General features: G+C 38.2%; 1 protein-coding gene across 1 annotated transcript in view; it reads left to right on the forward strand.

Moving 5' to 3' along the window:
- The window catches only part of LOC127013293 (ras-related protein Rab-10-like), a 32595-nt gene extending 21600 nt beyond the window's left edge, over positions 1-10995 (forward strand). The window contains exons 5-6 of the mRNA XM_050892090.1: positions 1270-1371; positions 10618-10995. Coding sequence (XP_050748047.1) covers positions 1270-1371; positions 10618-10692 — 177 coding nt within the window. The 3' untranslated portion in view covers positions 10693-10995. The remainder of the gene's footprint in view (positions 1-1269; positions 1372-10617) is intronic.
- Positions 10996-15374: the final 4379 nt, after the last annotated feature.

The following is a 15374-nucleotide window of genomic DNA, read 5'->3' on the forward strand; positions in this document are numbered from 1 at the left end:
AGTTGCTGCAGTACCGAAAACAGTTCATAGCAGTCAGCTGGAGTTTTAGAATCCCTTATGAAGCAGTCTGTCTTAAGAAACAGTCCAGATCTCATCTTTATTTTCAAAATCACATTTTCTTATAGCATTTTGGAAAAGAAACCATTTTGCTTACTTTTTTTTTCTGCCTTTAATATAATCTTTATTATATTTTGACTGAAACTTTGAAGTCCAATTCTTGTACCTTCATGCGTGATTTTGGAATTTTGGTAAAGCATTGATTTGTTACTTCTAGAGCTCATTGAAAACAAACATAACTGCCAACATTAGACTTTTTATCCTAATGGAGAGCCTTCCAAATAAATCATTAAGTGGTCAGTAATTACAGGATTTTCTATACATTATAAGCAGTACGAGATTTTCTTTGCCTGGGATCATCTTCTCCAGATGTGTACTGAGAAGGGATCCATTGCAAAGGGAATAAATAGACTCTCTGACTATGTTTTTCTGGCAGATATTATTCCCACCTTGGCCCCCTCCCTTGGGAGGCAACGATGCAACTGTTTTTCTTTTTCTCCATGTATTTAACTGTATAAATTCGAAAAAGTTTAGGACCTTAAAAAGCTATGAATTTTGTTGGGTTTTTTTCCTCATGCCAGTATATCTCTAAGCTATCCGTAAGGGAAATACACTGGAAATGAGAGAACATGAGTAAATTAAATAAAATCAACCAATGTAAACTCTATGCTGCCCTTTTCTTCTAAGTATTTTCTCTCTTCTCCTGTTACCATAATATATTTTCGCATACATATCTGTTCTTTGCTTGCCTATTATCTCTGTCCTCCTCTCTCTCTAGTAAAAAGGAGCATCTCTTTTTTGTATTTCATCACACGTCTTTTTCTACAGTTTTTGTCACATTTTTGTCTATACTTTTCTGCAGGCACTCTGTTAGTTTTGTCTAAATAATTGCCTAGGAGACAGTTCATTTTCCAAATAAATCAAAACATTGAGAACAGACCCACTAGAGTTTATTCTTCTTATTTACAAGTAAAGATAGGTTAAAAAGGCTGTTTTGAAAATGCAAAAATTTAAGAAGAATGTTTTTAAAGTTACCTGAAATTTATAAACTGAGGATGAATATAGAGTACTTTAGTGAGCTGACATTTACTTAATCAGTGTTTATATAGCATGTTAGAAGCTGTCAGAACACCTTCATATCTCTTGCTATTAGTGTTAGGAAGTGGTTTTTCCTAAAGACTGTTCATCCCATTGCCTACATTTGTTTTTCAGCTTGCTTGGGAACATGGAATACCCTTTTTTGAAACCAGTGCTAAAGATAATGTGAACATTGAGGATGCATTCTCAGTCTTGACTAAGGAAATACTGGAAAAGGTAGGCTCCTTTTCTGAGTAGAAAGAAAATGGGAGATTTTTCTTGACAGATTGGGTGAACAAGGTTGTAAATACAGAAGAGGTTTATCAAAGCACAGCCAGTGCCGTTTTTGCATTATGGAGTTAGTATTTTGCAGGGATCCTGTAGCTGTAGACATACAGAGGAGGAACGTGGGGGAGAAGAATTGTGGGAGAAGAGAACAACAGAAGAGGGGAGCAGGTAAAATACAGGTCAGAGAGTAAGTGAAAATTCAGGAAAACTACATTTGTGGCTTTCCTTCTCACGCTTTTCTTCAAGGGAGAGGTTAACAGCCCTAGAGTAGGTCCACTTCTGTGCCAGGGAGATTCCTTTTTCCTGTAGGTTTCTGCAGAATATGCACACTGTGAAGATGCTGCATGCTGATGGAACGAGCGGACCTTTTATGTTCAGCAATCAAATGTTTTATCCAAAGTTCATAGCTGTTTGTTTGGATGATTTATGCTAGTGCTTTTGAAGTTATTAGGACCTAAAGATTTGAGTTAATTAGTGGTAGAATCAATATTGTAGCTGTCAGAGTCAGCATCTCTAACTACCTCGAGTGTGTTGGCTTAAAGGTCCTTACTCCTCAGAGTTGCAATACTTTTGTAGGACTGAATTATTGTTAATTAGCTCTGAAAATGTTTTGCATCGCAATTTATTTTTAGACGGTAGAATATTATTTTAGACATTAATGGATGTTCTTCATGCAATGCATTATCATTGCCATTCATCACCAATATTAGTTATACAAAACTAACCTTCCATTTCGAATACTCTTGAAGTCATAATAAAGATAAATGAGCAAAATTACTGACAAAGTCACAAGTTGCAGTGTTTTGATTAAGTAGGCATAGGGGATGGTCAGAATAATAGCTCAGGGTTGGACTGCTTCTAAATCAAAGTCCTGTCGTATTATACAATAACACAAACTGTAGTTGGTTATTTTGGGGGAGAAAAAAAAGAGAAAAAAAGCTTTTGATTCCTTTAGCATGAAAATGAAGCTCAGTAACTCAACAGTCAAATATCATTTAGAACAGGCGGATAATGGCAGGTCCTTGAATAGTTGGCAAAAAGTCTCAAATAAGATAACTCTGATTTTCTTGTAAATGAAAAAGACATTGTCTACTGTAAATAGAGAATATATTTGTTAGTATGAAGCATGAAAACTACAAAACAATAGCTATGATAATAACTGCTGCAAAGACAAATATGTGTGAAGCAAGCATTTCTGCACAGGGCGTTTGGGTAAGATCCGAGAGAATTCTCTGCAGCGTGCAGAAATGATGTTTGGATATTTCTCACATTAAGATTGCCTGCACTTATTTTACTTTAAGTGGAACTTTACAATTCCTACTCATCTTCATGAAAATTCATGGGTTTTGTAGTGTGGACATGCAAACAAATGCAGACCATGTTGAAAATGTTACACCGCTGCATGGCTTGAATTAGAACTGCTTGAGAATACAGCTGTACACTCTGCGTGCATGTATGTGTGTTTGGAAAACACGTCCATGAGAATTTGTCAGGTTTGTCTGTAGTAACATTTCACCTTATCTAGAAACGTTTGCAGTCCCTGATGGGGCATCACGTACCATTACTTTGGTGTCTAATTTGCCATTTTTAGTGAAATACATTTGTTGATTCAAACAAGGACTCCTTTAGTCCAATTGGTTTTGCCACTGGCCTGGTAAGAAAGAGTTTACAGTAAAAAAAATAAATCTACCATACAGTTTCATCATGGTTTTCAGGTTCGACAAAATAATTTGCTTGTTCACAAAACTGTGAATCTGAATGTAGCACTTGAATTTTAACTTCCTCTAACAGATGAAATTTTGGAGAAGGGAAAGTGCAGTAGGAAGTGTGACTAGTAGCTGCGAAAAATGACATGATAGATGCCAGTCTGAGATCACCTCAGTCGTACATCCATTCATACATTACCACTACATACCATGTAGTGTGGTAAAATAGGTACTTGCTGATCGTAAAAAGGAGATACAGCTTTGCACAATGTTTTGGCCCAAGACACCTATGTCTGAGGTAGCAGGATATCAGGCCTCCCTTACTTCTGCAATAGGACCACCTGTCTCAGACTGATGACATGCTTCAGTGGAAGCATGTCATTGCTTTACCAGTCCCACACAGGAAACTCGTTTTAAGGAACTCCCTAGAAAAGTCTATTACGGCCATGCTTTGGGGAAGTATGCAAGGTCATTCAGAAGTAAGATAGATAGGCAGGGTAGGCTGGCAGGCAGTAGACCATTTTCAGATGCATTGCAGTACGCTGTATTAATCTGAGAAAATGTACGATTTTTTTGTATATACTCTTGTTCACCATCTACTACGGGCATTTCTTTATTAACTAAATCTACAGAAAACACTCCTGTAGATGGGGAAGATCAATGTCCGGAGTTGTAGAGCTCATACAGAAGTAATGAGCTGCTTGATTCTCTTGAAATTTAGAACAAGTTGTGGTTCAGTGGAGGATTGGGAAAAAACCACATTAAAATATGTCAGACAAAAAAAAAGGCAAGTTTGTATTGTCATTATTTTGTGCTGCATTTTCCTATCTCTTCTTTTGTGGTTTTACTTGTAGTGGGCTTAAGGGAGAGAGAAGACTTCTGTATCCCAGCGATTCAGATAACTAAAGCGCTGCTTGACCTTTCAGATATTTATCGTCTCAGCCATTCTATGCTGGGTCTCAGTCCTACAGCTCTAATTTACACGGGTAGTCTCATTAAAACAATCAGGTGTTATTTGACAGCTTACATTGGTAACAGCTAAGGAGTCATGCCATATCTTTGAGAACACATGATTTTCAAACCAATCAGTTAATAATAACTGATTTGATTGTATTCAAAAGGCTGCAGTGGAAATGAATGTTAATGACACAGCTTATTCCAGAGGTTTGCTTAGACATGTTGACAAATAACAACAGTACTTTATTTATTCACAATTCTTATGAGTCTCAGATATGCCTAAACCTGTTCATTAATAGATGGCAGCTGTTCCTTAACAATGCTTCTGGTTGCCAGTGAACTATTTGTACTTGTGAGTCAGTCCTCAAAAAACAACCAAAACCAAAAAAATACCACCCAGAATGCAGTGGTTTGGTTTCATGGCTGACGAGCAGTATTCTTCTCAACTAGCTTTTTAAAAAAATATTACAAGCCTTTGTATTTCTGTCTTTGTGGGTGTGGCGGTTGGTATTTTTCTGAACTAGGAGCAGAAGGAGGGAAACTGTATTCAACAAAAAGAAAAAAAAATTAAGATTTTGCCCTTTTCTGAAGACTGCTGTAAAACTAACCAAAACTTATGTTCTGCCTACCTCCCAAGAGTGATTGACTACTAAGATTGTTTTAATATAATATTAAATAAACATATATCTGCTGAGCAGAGAACAGTCAAAATCCATTTAAGAACTTTCCCTTTGCTGTTGAGAGTAACATTTAATGCTGAACAGCTGGATGTCATTTGAGTTGAACATTCAGAAGTAGCAGGCCTCAATTCTGTCCTTCCTTGATCTCTTTACCTTCTTTTCCTATGGCAACAAGATTTTTGGGATTACACTGTGTCCCCCATTCCTTTGCTCCTAAAGTACCTTTGGAACTTGCTAGCTGATTTTAAACAAATTTGACAGGTCAAAGTAAAAGATAATTAAGCTCCCAAGGATTTCCCTGCAAATAAGGTGCTGGGTGGAGGAGAGGCAGAGTACTCTGCAGAAGGAAAGTCTCCAGCATTAGTTCATGCAGTATTAGACAGAGATGACTACACAGAGAGACTGAAAAATGCTTCAACCAGCCACTCCAGCTGGAGCTTGCATCACGGATATCAAATTTAATTCACTGCAAGACCCAAATCCATAGGAAATCGGATTTCATTATTGCCAAGGTTCATGGAATTGTTAGTTTGTCCAAAAGATCCCTGTGTCTCCAGCAGTGCACATTCAGTATTTCTTTATTATCCTCAGTCATGCATGGAGCCCCAGGCTTTATTTGCCCTTTGTTTATCTTGTACTGACCACAGAATATTAATTTCTTCATGAGGTTTTTTGTAATGCTCTTAATGCTGTATTTTAGATCTATTTTAGATTTTTATCTTCATAACCTTCTTAGTAACCTTAGGTAGTATACTCAGCATTGCACACATGGGAACCAAGGTACAGAGATTAAAGCAAAGACGATAAATGGTACCAACTCACTTTGTGCTGGTGCAATGTAGGGCATAATTTTACTACACTATCTTGTTTAATTAAAAAAAAAAAGTCTGTTCTGGACATTGAATGCGCCAGATATTCTTCTGGAAACAGTAGCATATAATTAGGTCATGTAAATCAAAACTTAATCATAACATTTGAGTATAGGGAATGAGATTCATCTTAGCGTGCAACCTTAGCCAGCTAAAATTTCCATGACTGGTCTGGTGTGGTTGTCTGGAATCATCTCTGTTCACTGGAAAGAGATGCATCTTTTTAGGTTAAAATTGTGTTCTGGAGGTGCCTTTCTCTCTCCATTGATTATAGAGGACTCCATATCTCAGCCTATATGGTTTCATATGATTAAAGTTAAATAAATTAAACTCCAGGAGACCAAAGGAAAGTTACACCCTCGACTTACTTCTGGCATTTGCTGCTTCTGCAAGATCTTGACTTTGAAGCCTGATTGCTCTCTTAAATAGGGTTTGTGAGGTGGAACTATATTAATCCCTACATAGATGATCTGTAGGGTTGAGAAACCTTAGAGTAACAGCGCAGGTGTCTTCTCAAGTTTGTGAAATAACTAATTGTAGTACATTGTTATAGTCTCTGTGGTATTAACAGAAGAGGGAGATAGAGACCCATACTTTGCCAGTGGGTTAGATGTGTTTTAGACATTGTGGAATAGCAGGATTTGGGAGCAAGGACTTTGTCCCCATTTCTTGAGGAAGGTGTTCTGCAGCAGTCAGATCCTGCTGTGCCTGACCCTGTACCCTGTCCTGCTCCTCTCCTGCTCCTCTCCCTGCTCCCCCCCCGTGACTGCTTTCCCTGCTAATGTATCCCTAGCTCTTGCTTGACACTGCTTGTGCCCTGTCCTGCCCATACCTGTTGCGAGAGGACTGTCTTGCATTTTGAACAAGTAATTTCAACCCTAGAATTACAGAATACAAGGAAAATTAAGGTTAAGAAAATGGCAGGACTGATCTTAATAACTGAGCTCTCTCTACTGGTAGTTGAGGTGTGGAAGTCACATGAACTTGGTTGCACAAGATTCTCTGCCATGCTTTGCCAATCTTTGTCAACTATCACTGTTAAATATAAACAAAATGATTGCGGTCATTAACTATGATCATTTTGTCATTAGGGAGAATAAAAATGCCTGGAATTTCAAGAAGTTATAAATAATAGGAACTTCAGTTACAGTCCCTTCTGCTTGTTTCTCTAAAGCTTATAGTTCTCCTACAGGCACTCCAGGTCTGCCTTTGATGGGGGCATTGAAATATATAGAGTAAAATTCTTCCAAACCCATAGTGAACCCCACCTCCAAAATAACGAAAACAGTATCAAAATACCAAGAAGTGGTGCTGGAGTAGGTGAATCCAACTTGGTATGACACTGCTAATCTGAGCAGTTTTCCAGCAAGGAAAGGGCAGCTGATCTTAACTAAGATTTATAAATTTACTCCATTAGATGCCATTCAAAGAGCTTCCCTTATTTTTTTATAATATTTCCCCTTGTATACCAGCTTAGGTCTCTTTCCCTGATCAAAAAAAAGAAAAAAAGGCAAAAAACATTTGGGATCTCAGCCATCTCATCACAATTGCTGTGTCTACAAATGAGGTATCTATTGCACACCAGGGATACAAACTCTGCTTAGAGCTGGGGAGGAGAGACAGCTGGCTGTGGAGACCTGTCTGTTCATTCTGTCTGATTTTCTCCACTGATTCTGCAGGAAGCTTAAAACCAGCTTAAACAGATGCTTGCCTGTTAGGTGAGACATGTCTGCTGTGCTATTTAACAGGAAAAACTAGTATTTGATAGCAGGAAGTTTCAACGTCTTACTAAAATCACTGCATGGTGGAGCGGTATCTGTGTCTGTGGCGGTATTTTCAAAACCCCACTTTGCCCAAGATGCTGAAGTGGAAACTTGAGCTTCTCGGTACCTTTTTGGTTCTTTTCACCTTTTCACAGTTTTCGGCTGTTTGTGGCTGGCTTGTGGAGGAGTGAGTTACAACAGGCTGAGCTGAAATGTGAGCTGGAAGTGTTAGTGTTCAGGGAGCCCTGAAGAAGGAATGCTGCCCGCCTTGTTCTCGCGGGTGGGAGAGATTTGCATACCTCCCTGCTGTAATTTCAGGAGAGGAGGGTGCCCCACCTCTTCCAAGGCTTGGCTGAAGTTGAGCACTACGTGGGATTGCTTGATCGTTCCTTCAGTGCTTTATGCAGGACTCGTAGTATCTCTTCAGGTTACGAATGTGCACTTTTTAAATGTGTGTATAGCACATTTGCTTAAATGAATCCCAGGCCCTTATTTGCTTGATGAAGATCCTGTATGGAATAGTCTTATCAAACTGAAGTGATTCTTGAAGTCCTCAACTTTTAAATGGCTTTTAAAACAAACTATTACCTTTTCTTTATTTGTGGAGAGGTGGTTCTTGTCTTTCTGTCCTGGCTAATTTGTTGATGAACTACTATCAGATAATGATTTTACAGATTATATGAACCATTTCATTGTCAAATAGGTTTCACCATTCGTAATCACTTATAGTACTGAGGATCCTTGCTAAGGATACATGAACAGCTTACTTGCCACCCAAAAGTACTATTAAGTAGTAAAATATTTGCAAATAAGCATCTTCAGTGTTTAAGGAACATGCACATTTCTCCCCTTTAACTGAAAGCATGAAGTTAGGTATAACCTGCAGCGCTTTCAAATTACCTGTTTCCTCTAAAGTTAAGTGAAACCTGAATTCTGAAATTGTTCAAACAGGGGTTTTTCTAGAACTCTTTTACTACTTAAACTGAATTTTTTTCTTCTGAAGAAAAAGCAGGGGTGAAACAAAACCTACTTAGTTTATGTCCACAATAATCAATGCTCAGTGTTATTTCTTGTCTCAATAGAGTGAATTTAAATTTCTTATTGTACCATTATCTTCCAAAGCTCCCCCCCCCCCCCCCCCCCCCCCCCCCCCGAATCTTATCTCTAAACCACAGTGGTGTCTTGTTCCTGGCGATGACAAGGTTATGGTTGTGTACTTTGATTCTGCCTTGCTCCCTCTTTTAAAAAGGTCTTCATACTTTACATTTACTGTCTACGCTTGAAGATGACCAAATACGGTCTCCACCTAGCACAAATCATAATGGCTAATGCCTGTACTCAAGCACCTTACACAACTGTGTAGAAAATTAAAACAAATCAGAAGTTACGAAGCTGCATGTTGGAATTTGTGCGAACTCTCAAGGGTAATAAAAATGTTATGTCTGTTGGTACTTGTCACTCCAACAAAAAACCAAGTAAAAGTACACATGCTGTATTTCTTCATACATGATTTATATGTGACTAATGACAAGTGATTCCTAAAGTCAGTAAGTCACAGTTTTCCAGTACCCCCAGAGTCAGAACAGTAAGTGTTAAGAATTTTACTGATGACAGCTTTGGCATCAGTCCTGAGGCTTGGACACTACGATACCTTTCCTGCCCTCCACTCCTGCCTCTATCCATCACTTCTGATCCCTTCCCAGGTGTTTCATCTTCTCCCCCAGCAGCGTGGACTGTGGAAGCCTCCCTGGGTCCCTGCAGCCCCAGGGAGGAATGGGCTCAGCCAGTCTCTTCGTGGGGATGGTCCTGGCACAGGGCAGCCAGCATGCTGGAAGAGCTAAAACTATGGCTACAGAAGGAAAAAGGAAACAGATTTCATGCGTCTTCTCCAGAATTTTAGGTAGCGTTAAATATTCTCACCCAAATTGGTATAAGGCTTATTGTAACGTGGGGGAACCTTTTATTTTCCCCTCGTTTTGATTCAGCTGAGTAATTTTAGGTGAACCTTTCTGGATGTAGTCAATGTTCAAGTACCCTGTGACATGGTATGTGTAAGTTCTCAATTCTGAATCATGATTAGCATTGTACTACATGATGCCTTTTTTTCCCTCTTCCTTTTTTTTCCTGTGCTTTGAATTTCATGAATTCCAGCTTAGATGGCTGTCCTCTCTGGACGCTTCTCTTTATTGTCAGAAATGGTTGTTTATGGCTGTTGGGTTTGGGTTGAGAGAGGAATGTGGTGAATCCAGTGGTTGCACTTACTTCTCTGTGTACCATTACATACTTGGTAAACCTGCCAAGAAGCAGGCAGGAAAATGGCAAGTAGAGAAGTTAGGACATTTTTTTTCCTAGGCATGTGACAATATTCTCTATGTCTTTGTGCCTGAGTTCAGGGTTCAGTGTTCATAGTTTTAGATTACAAGATTGCAACATGTACTCATACTGTATTGCACAACTGGATTTGATTGTTTCTCTGGTCAGCGCTAATTATCTAGTTGAGTTTATTGCTGAAAGGAAGAGTTTGCTGATTTTTATTTTTTTCTTAAATCTGCTTTTGCAATCAGTACATAAATGTTTCACAAGGGCAGAGTGCTATTTTGATAATTTATCTTGATAAAGACTGAGTTGTTTCCATTTGGAGGTATTCCTGGTTATTAAATAGAGGCAAGAAAATAGAGAATTTTAGTGAATTTCACAAAACAAGTTAATGTCCTTTATAGCAATTAATAGCCTGTGCCTTTTTTTAATGGGTACTGATGTTCTATATTTCCCTATTCCTTTCAACTGGATTTTTGCACTCCATGCTCAGTACTTCAAAGATTAGTGTACTGAACTGCAAATTAGTGAAAATTGGTGTAGTCAACAGAAGAACCTGTACTTCTAGAACAATTCATATGAGTAAAGATTTACAGGATCAGTTCATATGGTTTGTAGTGTCTCCTCAAAAGACGCTTTCTATCATCTGTCACCTTCAGAGTTAGGAGGTTAGGTCAGATGTTTGAGGCAGCTAAAGAATGTAAATATAGCAAGGTGGGACTTGCATGGGCATCAGTCTCTGTATAATTTATTAGAAAATGTCCATCTTTTAATTAAATATTTAAAGGAAAAATATATCCAGTGACCCTACCAAATCTTTTACATATTAAAATATGTGAAAATTCAAACTTTTCAACTGTTGTGTTCTAGTTATCTTAATTGTTTGCTTTTGTTTGTTTTACAGAAATCCTGTGTATTATATGACTTAGATGTTGTGGCTCTAAATGAAAGTAAGAAGAGAACCTGCTGTGCATTCTGAAATACTGTTTCTTATTCCATTTTCTCTTCAGAAAATATTAACTATTGCAAAGGAACATACAAGGTTTTAAAAGTGAGCCTGTAATCCCAAAACACAGTATTTAGGCATCCTTTGTATTACACAAACTTTGTTGCCAAATGTTTTGATACGTTTATATTATATTTTCGTATTTTTAGTGTGAAGTTAAAACAGTTATCTGACTTTGGAATTATTAGATGCATCACAGGATGACTGCATTTGCATACAAATGTTTGCAGAAATGAAATCTAAGTGTACTAATTTTCTCTTATTAAAAAAAATTTACTTTTACTTTTTTTTTCTGTGTTATTTATACCAGATTGGTAATGTAATGAACATTGACATCGTCACACAGGCAACCTTCTGATACATGAAATCACTTATGCTGTCCCCCAGATAACATCTCTTCAGGTAGCTGATATTTACTGCAGTCCCCTAAGATAATTTTCTGGGAATTTTTGGCTTTGTTTCTTTTATATCCATTTCAGAAACGTGTGTCATTTGAATACCCTTGAACAGGGAGGCTGCAAAGGTGAGGGCTGAGAGAAAAGAATAAGCCATATACAAGATCAGCATGTTGCTGAACCTCCCATAGAAGGCAGAAAACATGGAACAACAGAATGCATCCAGTAATAATTATCTTGCTAATATAAACTTTTATCGTTCTATAAAATAATTCACGTAGGTGTTACCAGCATACCTGCATTTTCAAATGTTCCTTTTGTTGTAAATGATCACAATATTAAAAGGGTATGCAGTGCTTGTTTGATATTGTGAGATATTTGTTATTTTCTTAAAGTATAAATACATCAGGTATCTGCTTCTGCTCATTTAGATCTGTTTTGTACTGGTATGTAATATCTTTAATTTCAGTGGAGGTTATCAGATTTTATTTAAATTTAAATGAGGGCAGAATCAGGATGCCAGTTTCTTTTTCTTTAATCAAAAGCAAAGAGAACACAAACCTGCAGGACATGCACAAAGCAAACACAAGTAGGGAAATCTGAAGAACTGTGGTGATTATATTGTCTTTTTATTGATTTTTTTTTTGCCTGGGAGATGTGGTTCTTGCTGATTATTAAATTTAATTGTTTTATCACCATTTGTGAATGAATAATACTACTGTGCAAAATTGTGTTGTGAGCTATCCCAGCACATCCAGAATAACTAACTCCACTGGCTTATTGTTCTGGAATGTCACTACCCTCCTGAAATATACCTCCTTCTTTTTTGAGGGCTGTTTGCAGGTTGCCATAATATCAAATTATTATTAAATTTTGTATTGAGACAGTGAGCTCAACTGGAAAATGATTTCTGAAGCACATGGGACCTAACGTGCCTGAGCATACTGCCAGGTTACTGTGCCGCTAGGCCATTTAGTATGCTTGGAGAAGGGGTGTGAAAGGATGGGAAGGGCTACATATTTACAGCCGCTCCTGACTACTCATCATGGCCAGTCACTTCAGCTAGCGTTTAGAGCAAAATCTGAAAACAAGGAACAAAGGATAATCCCTGCCTTAGTTAGAACCATAGCAGAGGAAGAACATAGTGCTGGAAGGGATTTTGAGAGGCTGTCTAGGTCCTCATCTTACCTCAGCCTCAGATCAGCTGTCCCTGCTGTACTGAAGGAAGATGTTTAGAGACCTGCGGTGATGGAGGTTTCACGGTCTCTCTGAGTGGCCTACAGGCCTTACTTAACTGGTTTGGCAAGCAGGAAGCTTCCTAATACCTAACCTAACTGGTAAACATGGAAAGAAGGTTCTCCCTTTCCTCTTGATGTAGGTGACCACCTCTGCCTGCCCCCTCTCTTGTAGTTTGGGTTTTCAGAATCCTTTGCCATTTTTGTCTTTCTCCTCTCGATATTTTTGAGTCGGTTCTCAACTATCCTGGAGTATAGACCTGAAGACGGAGCAGACTATTCCAGTTTAAATAGTAACATCTGGATAGATTAAAATGATTTTTTCGTTATCTTATTTATGGTACTCCTATTTATGCATTTCAGCATCAGCATAATGCAAGATAGCCTAGCACTGCTCGTGATCCGTCATCTCTTTTCTGAAGAACTGCTTTTTTGTCCTGGTATGTACTTGTGCCGTTCATTATTCCTTTGTATGTGTAGAACCTTCTGTTTCTCCTTATTCAGTGGCATTTCAGTTTCTCCAATCTGCCAAGATCCTTCTGAATCATAATGCTGTGCTCCAGCATAGTTGGAGCCTCTTTCTGTAGATAGGGTCTCCAAATGTGAGTAAGTGTACTCTGTTCAGTTATCAAAGATGTAGATGAAAGTACTGAATGGTTCTGTATTGGATCTAAGACAGATCTCAGTGAAATCCCATTCAATGTATCCTTTCAGCTTGGGAGTACTAATTATTTCCAAATAATTTTGCACTCATTTTATATACTTGTCTAGACCGTATTTTTTTTCAGTTAAGAGCAGATTATATGAAACCCTATGTTCCTCACTCTTTCTACCCTATCCACGAAGCCTGTTACCATCTGATAGTAGACTAGATTGATCTGGTATTATTTGTTACTGACAAACCCATGCTGTTACTTCTCATATCTTTACTTTCTAGATTCTTGCAAATGGTTGGATAACCTGTTGAAACCTTTTTTTGGGGGGGGGGGGGGGGGGGTAGAAATTCAGCTAACCAGTTTGTAGAGCTCTCTCCCTCCACCCTTTGAGAGAGATGCAATCCTTTTTGAGTTTTCTGGAACCTCACTCATTCTCTATTGATTCTTGGAGATAATCAGTAGCAGCTCTAACATTGCTTGAACTCTAAGGGAGTTTGATCAGGTCCAGTCTATCAAAAAATCTTTAACTTATCTAAGTATTTTCCAGTCTATTTCTTCATTTTTCTAGCCTAAGCTCTTACACTTTTGTCAGTGGTGCTAGTAGTGAAATCACATCTGCCTTCTTCAGTTGAAGACTGAGGTTAAAAAAGGCATTAAGGGTACTGGCGTCTCAGCATCACCAGTCATTAGGTGATGATTAAATACATTTCCCCCTCTATGGAATAACAGACCAGTTTTTTCCTTGGTCTTCTCACTATGCATCTTTGCAACATCCTTGCTGTCTTTTAAATCCAATTTTCTAACATTTTGGGACCTTACCTTTCTGATTTTGTCCATACATAGTCTATACATCTATTCATAATTTAGTAATTTGGCCTACTTTCTACTTTCTTTCAGGTCGCTGAAGATCTTAAGATTCAGTCAAGTTAGTCTTTATTTCACTTCCTCTCCTTCCTCTGTGTAGATCAAATCCTGCAGTTTTGCCTTCAGCAGTGGATCTCCGATGAACTTTAAGCTGTCCTGAACTTGCAGAAGTTTAGCTACTAGTTCTCTGAGTTTAAGTCTCCATTTAGTTCCTCCTCCTCTTCCTAATGATGAAAATAGATAAAAGAGGGTCAGACTGATCCGTAATTTTAATTTCTTCTCTGTATAGCTAATCAGAATTCCAAATACAAGAATTTCTTCTATACATTTTTCCTTCTTGCAGTATTTTCTACTACTTGTGGCTTAGGTATGATCCAGTCACTGGCCCACCTTAGGGAGATGCAAATATTTAGGTTTCCATGCAGTGTTTGCAGGATGCCTCACCCCCGCTAGCTGATGCAGCATGCTTCACCTAACACTCTAGGCAGCATGAGTGCTCTCCTCTTCGCATCTTTTGCTCTCCTGGAGCAAAACAAATGCCTTTTTCTAAGCATATGCATCATGGACTACGTTCACAGGAGTGTGCCACTGGGGGAAAACCGCCACTCTCACTAGAAAGGACCAAAAACCCTCCCCCCAAACTGGAACACTCTGCGTTTGGAGGCATTTTCCCAACTAGAAAATAGGATGTAAGTTGACAGCATTGTCTTCATTTAGTTCTCTCCAAAGCTGGCTGGATGATAGTGTCACACAAATTCCCACAGATGGAATTTTTAGAATAAATAAAGGTTAAATAAGGGATTTGACTGGAAAAAGGAGGACACCTCTTACAGTGAAATAGAAGATAAAAGGTGAGTGTTCACACCAGACCCTCAGATCTCTTTAGAATACCTTGCACGAGCAAAGATTGCTTGGATTTTGTCAGTAAGACAGGAATAGCGTTCTCTTTCAAAACATGAGATGCACAGACATCAACTATATCAAATGCATTGTTCTCTTTCCCCTTTCCCCCTCGCCTCCGAGAAGGGTAGGTATTTAGGATCTGATTCTGAAATGATCACTGCATCTCCTGTTGTTTCCCATTGGACTTGTAAATATTTATTATGAAAATCAGGCCTTTGATATAAAGGCAAATCACATGTAGGAAGAAGGAATGCAAATTCATGAGGGTTTTTAAAGAAATACTGACTATGATGGCTTCACATGAAACTTACTGCATAAGGCTCAGAGTTTTATTTGGTGTATGCATACTACAGCGTAAAGCATGTTACCAGATTCATACTAAAATCAGTTTGTTGTGAACAGCTCCATTTTAAATGTTAGCATAGATATGAACTGATGATGATCCAAAATGCTTTAAAAATAATTTTATTGGCAATGGAATAAATATATACTAGAGATTTTACAGCCTGCTGCATAAATGTGTTGTGAAATCAACATGAAAGTCAGTCAATTCAAAATGCATTTAAGAATAATTTCAGGAATTATTCTGAGTCCCCCTGCCA

Source organism: Gymnogyps californianus, chromosome 2 (assembly GCF_018139145.2).
Source record: "Gymnogyps californianus isolate 813 chromosome 2, ASM1813914v2, whole genome shotgun sequence".
Classification (NCBI taxonomy): Eukaryota; Metazoa; Chordata; class Aves; order Accipitriformes; family Cathartidae; genus Gymnogyps; species Gymnogyps californianus.